The 7,648-nt window shown below is 41.2% G+C and overlaps 1 protein-coding gene across 1 annotated transcript in view; it reads left to right on the top strand.

Annotated features, from left to right (window-relative positions):
• The window catches only part of RNF217 (ring finger protein 217), a 25,651-nt gene extending 22,411 nt beyond the window's left edge, over positions 1–3,240 (top strand). Inside the window, exons 4-5 of the mRNA XM_010160670.1 lie at positions 489–560; positions 2,674–3,240. Coding sequence (XP_010158972.1) covers positions 489–560; positions 2,674–2,747 — 146 coding nt within the window. The 3' untranslated portion in view covers positions 2,748–3,240. The remainder of the gene's footprint in view (positions 1–488; positions 561–2,673) is intronic.
• The last annotated feature ends 4,408 nt before the right edge of the window (positions 3,241–7,648 follow it).

The raw sequence follows: 7,648 nt of genomic DNA, 5'->3' as shown, positions 1-7,648 counted from the left end.
GGAGGACTTCACCGTAGCCTTTTAAAGCAAGCAGAAGCATATTTAGAGGTGATGGCCTCATCACCTTGAGCTAACCTAAACCCGCCAAGATGCTGGTTTGCTTGGCATCTTTCCAGGGTGGTTGCTGTGCACTAGGATTCCAGAGAAGCCAAATGATGGTCGCTTTAGAGCTATCGCATTCCGGTTGATGCCTGAGGGCTTTCAGAATGGAAACAGAAGTAAATGCAAGCTAACTGTTAATGCACAAAATGAGCTGTACTCGTGGAGTTGTGGGTGGAGAGTGCAGAGAGAAATGTGTGCGGGGGGCTGGCTGAGTGGTGACAGCTCCTCGCTGGGTTTGTAGGGTGGATTTACCAATAGGAATCCTGGTTGAACATTAAAAAAAATGAACCAGCTTTTGTGAGTCTGATATAGAAATATTTATGGATGGCTGGAAAGGGAAAAATAAAATGCCTGCTTTGAATTGTTGAATGAATTTTGCATTTCAGCTGGAAAACTACTCATTACACCCCTAATACTGGTTCTGGGACTGGCACTGGGAGCCGTAGCTGTTGTAATAGGTAAGAGTTGCATATGTGAATGAGTAATTCTGATCTTGCAGTCACCTGCTGTAGAACATCTCAATATTTTCGTCTCAGAGGGGGACGCAAAGTACAAATTTCATAGATACCGTTTTAGTGTAAAGCACGTTACTTTTTTCTAAAAATTTGTCTGTAGAATCTTTTTTTCCTTGCTTAGATTTTATGCCTGTTAGCTTTATTTTTTTCCCCCATTTATTTGGTTTTCTGAACCAAAATCTTTAACTAGTGTAGATAAAACAGTAAAAAGGGCAGAGTAAGTTCAACATGGGGGCTGCCTGACTCAGAACCTCCCTTTAATCACCCCAGTGGATCATAAGTCATGACCGTGTGCATGAGAAGATTCTGGGGGACACTAGGGATAGTCCCAAGAGCCCTCCAACTTGACGATGCACCAACAAAGTAGCAAATTGGGATGAGTCAGTCTCAAAATCTGATTCAGTGCTTAGGCTGCCAAATTGGATTCCATCACAAAAACCAGCACTGTGAATTTGATGGAGCATCAAAGCCCTGTTAATGTGGTTGTATTAATGTGGATGTAGTTATTCTAGCAAGCCTGCTCTTTGTCTGGCTTAACTGAATTCTCCCACAGAAATGGAATAAGCTGTAATGATAAATGTTTAATTTTGCTTGTATAAGTGCATATCCACTCTTTGTGTTGGCAGTACTAAGTCAGTTGGGGATCATTCTGCTTCGCAGCTCTTCACCAAACTACTTACTCCGTTGAAAATTTGCAGTGTACGCCCAGCCCTGAGGCATGCTGGGATGTGGCATCTTATTTTGATACAATAAAACCAAAATATACCAGGATAGTTACGTTAATAAGAGTGTATGTAACCAATCGGCATATAACCAAAGTACCATTACAGCTTTTCTGAACTACATGTGGCCAAATAAGGAATACTGCTATTAATGTCATTATTTAGGTTAAGAATATGTATCTTTTTTTCTGTATCAGTATTCTGAGTTGGATTCACTGGGAGGTGGGGGGATAGGAAAGAGAGAGATCTTTAATATTTATTTGCTTTAGTGACGTTTTTATGCTAAAAATATAGGTAATAAAGGATTCTTAATGCCAGTAAAGCTTATTTTGCTCTGCAGTCTGGTACAATCTATGCTATGAAAAAAAAAAACCCCACTACTCTTTTGTTTATATTAAAAATTAAGAGGATATTGCAGTAATACCCAGTATGGTATTGAAGGCCCATCCTAGGTATGGCCAGATAAGCGATGGTCAAGAAGAGCAGTGTGAGCAGTTCAAAAAAAATTGATTATTTAAAGCAGAGTTTTGGTTTAGGGGTAATTACAGCAATATTTACTGCCAACACAACTGTTGAAGTTAGTATCATAGCTGAATACCATTTGACACCATTTACAGGGCTGTTGGCCAAGGCAAGGACCCTGGTGACTGTATACAGTCATCTCCTCCTATATGTTGTTACTGTCATGGCATTTTAGTCAGCTGGTGGCAAGAAACAGGGGGAGATGCTTCTCATTTGGGTTTGAATGGGTACCTCCTAGGATAGAGTACTTTTCATTTGAATACATCTGTTTTATTTATTTACTTTTCCTTTTACAGCTTCCTTTCTCTCAAAAAGACTTTTAAGAATAAACAGTTCCCTGCCCAGTCAAGGATAGACATTTAGTATTACTTCGCAATAGATGGGGTTGTTTGTAAAAATAATAATTTAAAAAAAAAGGTAAAGGTAAATCAGGCTGCCCTTATTGCCTGTGAAACTGGTTGAAGACTAGTTTAGTTAAATCAGCCTTGGATTGAGATCTAAGGATTGCCAAAGTGCCTGTAAAAGTTTTAAGTTTGTATCTTATACTGCACAGCAAGGTTCTGGAATTAATTTGTCAGAGGTGGGAGCGGGGTTAGCAGGAATTTGTTGTGAAGTGAACAGAAAGTGCAGCTTAACTCATGACCAGGGAGACTGTTGCAGGCCAGTATTTTTTCTGCTGGTCCGAATGCCTTGTCTAAATTCTCTTGAGACATGGAAAGCTGCGTCTGGATACTCTGCGTGCATGGAAAGAACATAATGCACAAAGGATTGCGTTAAATTATGGGTTTCTTCTTATTTTCTTCTTTTGGCAGGTTTATTTGTGTTTCCTATCTATTGCCTTTGTAAAAAGCAGAGGAAAAGGTCACGGACAGGTATGCCTTGGTAAGGAAGGACCTTACTCGCCTGAACTGAGCTGGTCCTGCAAGGGCTATACGCGCTTTGTGCGACAGAGCAATACCGTGCTGGTGACAGCGCCGAAGCCACCGCCCTGGAAGAAGAACTGGGGATCTCCTGCCATCTTCCTTCAGCCGAAAACACTACTGCAGCCCAGAATGCCTCTTTGCTCTGGTGCACTCTGAACAAGTTTGGGCCCCCTGACTGCTGCTTTTTAAATGTTTTGGGGTGTTTGTTTTTTTTTTTTTAATTATTACTTTGGAGGGGTTTTCTGAGTCTAAGTTTCTGAACTAGACAATCAAAGTCTGTATTGTAGCCACAACTCTACTACCGATTTGGCCTGTGAAGAAAGCATTTAACTGCTAACATGTGCTCCATTTTAACTTCAGCGTCGGCCTTTAAGGGGGAAATGCATAGAAGTGTTTGGACTCTTACTGTATACTGAGCATACTACTTTTGGTATTAAAAACTACTTCTGTAAATAACTCCCATCACACAGCATTCTGTTCAGCATACCGAAACCCCGTCACATGCCAGAGCACGACAGCTGGTTGTCTTCTGAGTCCTCCTGTTCATGGGCAAGAGTGTAGATTGCCACCGCCAAACTGCAGTGCCTCAGAGGGAAATATCCTTAGTATTGAAGCTCCTGAGGCTTACAATTATGCTGATTGGTTTCACTTCAGTAGTTAATTTATGACAGTCTATTAATATTGACTGGGAGGGTGACAGATTTGTTAGAGTACAGCATTTTGAAACTCTCCCAGTAGAGAAACAAATTGAAGGGTTTAGACAACAAAGAAGTGTCAGTGGCCTGTTCTGTCCCAAGGTATCCCTGAAGTGTGTTTGCAGGGAAGCTGGAAACCTGCTCTTCTGTTCTGACTTGGCATATAATACATGTGCTGCACACTAGTTGTGTGAAGACTGACTTGGTGGAATTTTATAACCCAAATAGCACGTTTTGTTCGTTTAAGTAGGCCGCATAAGTCTTAGCGCATCCACTGATGTCTCGTGAGCAACGTCAGTGAATATTTGGAACAGGGAAGGGTCATTAATTCTTAGGAGGCCACTTCATTCTTCGTCTCTGCTTCCGATGTTTCTCTTCCTGGCACATTACAGATCTGAAGAGAACAGCTATCTTTGCTCTTTTTTCCTAACTTCAGATACCGCTGCTTGCTACCAGACTTCTTTTTCAGAGCATCGCCAGAAGAGCAGCGTAATTCAGCATTAGGAATCAGCTACTGAGAATGTTTTTCACTTTTAGTTCCAATCTGAATTTATCATACAAATATAACTGAAAAGAGAAAGATAGAATAAGATTTATTTGTGTAAGCAGAACACTGAAACAGTAGAGGAACTGAATACGAGAAATACCTACTTTGTACTTTAAAAATACAAGCTGATCTTAGAGAAGATTGGCTTTGTACTATGAAGGTACTTTTATTTTCTCTGCGTGTGTTTTGAAGATACATATATATATGTTCAGATAGAGAGAGGGGGAAGCAGGGAGATGAGTCTGCATACTTCAAAACGTAGGTCCACAAATAGCGCAGCGTTTGTGGGGACATACTTTGCACCACTCTCTGGAAGTTGCTATTAAATCTGAATCTAGTTGTAATTTGTAAGTAGCATTCTGCCCCACCGACATAATACTGTTATAAGATACTCACTTTGACTTCAAGGCCTCGGTGGAAGAAACTGATGGATTTTGTTTACCTGGAAACACAAATATCAGCTTACTATAGTTGGCTTAGTACGCTTGTTTTCTGTCAGCTTCTGGTTTTGTTTTCTTGTTTGTTTGGGGTTTTTCTGGGTGAAACCGTGTGTGCAAGCACACCCTGGTAGTCAGCAAGGACTTAATATTTCCATTCAGATTTTGGGGCATGTTGACCCTGCTGTCCTCACGGTAGAAACAGTACCTTTCGGAGATCTGCAAACTCAGTGGGGAAGCAGTGACATTTGGAAGTCCAGTTCAAAGCCTGTTGTCGATGTAAATCCACCCGTTAATTAGATTTCTTCTTCTGTGAGACATCAGTCCTATTTGTGGTCTGTCTGAGGTTGGAAGCTGCCTTAAAATCGGTCTTGGTTGCGAGTGTTTTCTGAGGCTGTACATATCAGTTGTCTTTGGCTTACTCAGGGATTTTTATTCCTTTCTTTAAATGTCAAATAATGAAGATATTTTTGTATTATTTAGAAAAACTTTCAGACCTCAGAGTGAGATATATAGGTAGATAGATTTGGGTTTGCAATGCAGTCTGTAATATGGTGTCAAGCTATTCCACTTGAGAATATTTTAGTACTTGAGATTATTTGTAATTAACTGTACAGTGGATCAATTTCCTTTCTTTTCCCGGTTCTTTATAAATACGTGAGATTATTCTTACAGTCTCTTGTAGCTGTTTTCACTCTGCCCGTGTTTGCCATTTTCAGTTTCTGAGATCCAAAATTAAGATGCTAGAAGAAAGAGCATAAAAGGGAAGAGGATAGATCTGCACTTATTTATATTCAGAAAGCGTGTCGCTGTGGGTGGAGGAAAGGAACGCACATCTCGACTCCTACGTTATCATTCCATCTAGGCCGTTTTGATTGTATCGGAACAGATTTAAATCAAAGAGAAATGGGTCTTTATTTTGCATACGTAGCAAAACGAGGCATCTTTGACCTTGTGAAGATGAGAGTCTAATCTTGCTTTTTCTGTAGGAAAAAAAAAAAAAGGAATAACGATATTACTTGCTTTTCTGTAGGACGGGAAAAAAATTGAAGAGCCAGGCAGAGCAGGGATATTGAAGTCTTTTTTTTTTTTTTCTGTCCATATAAAAATACCCCCACTTGAATACAGTTTTTCATCAATATTCTGTAACATAACCAACCGAAATATGAGAAGTAGTACAAAACTTCATTCAATAAGATGTTAGCTTTTCAACATGTCCGAGGAAATCTTATATTCATCGAAGTCATGTTCTTTGTTTTGCAAGCATTAATTTATCGGTTTGAAAGAAAGGCTGTGAACTTTGCTGTAAGGAAATTCAAGCATGTTTTTCTTTTATTACATAAATGTGTGTTGGCTTCTGTAACTGTACTCTGAAGAACCCATGAGACTGTCCTTCATCTTTATTCGCAGAAAACGTCATCAGGCAGCTGAATTAACTTGCTATGGCAGATTTCAGGCTACTGTATGGTGATTATTGGGATTGCTTTCACCACACTTAATATTATTTATCCCTGTGAGAAGTTGTTGCTCACAGATATTCTGACCAAGAAACGCTTAAATCTATTCTACGCTAGCCTTCTATTCCTGGCTTGCCTGGAAATGGATTTGCCCGCTGTCTCGGGCCTCTTTGCAGGGGTGCAGTCGGAACTGGTGCCCTCCCGCCAGCGCTGTGCTGGGGAGGGCTGGCTGCAGGGGGCTGCTTCCCCTTTCTCCACTTTCTCCAGAGCAATTAGTTGTATTTCATTAATTGGTTCAAGTTTCGGGGCTGCTCAGCCGTGTCAGTGGCAGGATGATTCCGACTGCTGCCGCCTCTCAGAGCGCATAGTTGGGTACATCGCAGGGCTTATGCAGGAGCTCATGACTGGAAAACCACGGTGCTTTTCCTTGTGTCAGTCTGTCGGCCAGTGAGAATGAGAAGCCAAGTAGGAATACAGCTGGGAGACAGAAGTGCAGTTCTGAGTAGCCTCGTGCTGGAGCTGACCCATCAGTTTTGGTTCTGTACAAAAAGCCTGTTAGCTTTCGGTTCTCACCACCTCTGCAATAAACAGCATGTTCGTATCTCACAGGTGCCATTAAAACACCATGCACGTTGAGTGATCCGTTATCTTCCTGTGGGGCAATGCAAAGCTGTGAGCAAGGGAGGATTCTGGGTTTGGTTTTGATGTTACTAATGCTGACTTCTTAACTCTTCCTGGTATGACAGGAGTTGTTTTAATTTACATCTCTTTATTGGCTAGACCAACGTGAAGTTTTACTTTATTAAAAATACTAATTTGCAGGGCCTAGTGCCAGTTTCACTAGAAGGCATTTTGGATCGCTATCAGGTTTGGGTTTTTTACTGTTACTTTTATAATCTCTTATTAGATCTCCAAGAATCCCACCTGAGGAAACTATTAGAGAATTTCTTAGTTTAAGTTTTCAGCCTTCATAGTTGCAACAGGTCAGCTCCATTCCTGACATCAGTCATAGCCCTGTTACACAAGAGCAGTCGTACCCATTTTTTTGCCAGCACAGAATTTGGCCTCAAATAGTTTGATAAAAATATTGGGAACGTGATGGCAGCCACTGTGCAGCAACTTGGAAATCTGGATCACTTCTGAAGCTGAAATGGCTATGGAGCGAGTCCCCTCGCTTGCAGAGTGATTGTAGTGCTGTTTAATGGGTGCAGGAGAGGGCAGGGAGTAGGGAAGAATGTCCAGATGACACTCTTCTTTTTAAAGCAAATCGTCAGGGGAAGGAATACTAGGTTTTCGTATAACAGGGAGACCTTCTTAATACTTTGAGTCACCAGTGAAGTTAGCAACCACACCCACAGACGGTGTTAAATAACCTAACGTTCTGCTTTTGTCAGCGTAACAGATGTTAGCACAGTGTAAGAATTGGGGTTACAGCTGTTCCACAGTTTTCAGCCTTAACACAAACTTGAAACAGAGAGCACACAACACTTAAATAGTTATGTTGCTGGGGTATTTGGTGGCTTTTCTTACTGCTGTTAGATGAAGAACCAGCGGAGCCCTGATTGAACTGCCAGACTTGCAGTGTTTTCACTGAAGTACTGCCCAAGCTATAACACAACACCCCTGGGACTTTTTTTCCCTAGTGGAACTACGAACAGATGCAGCTTGTTGCAGTTACCCAGCACTGTAGCTTCCCGGCTGGTTGTTCCATGTTACCCAGGACTGTAG

This window comes from Eurypyga helias, unplaced genomic scaffold, assembly GCF_000690775.1.
Source record: "Eurypyga helias isolate BGI_N326 unplaced genomic scaffold, ASM69077v1 scaffold10381, whole genome shotgun sequence".
NCBI classification, from domain to species: Eukaryota; Metazoa; Chordata; class Aves; order Eurypygiformes; family Eurypygidae; genus Eurypyga; species Eurypyga helias.
The sequence above is the reverse complement of the archived record's forward strand: the minus strand, read 5'-3'. Positions and strand labels throughout refer to the sequence as shown.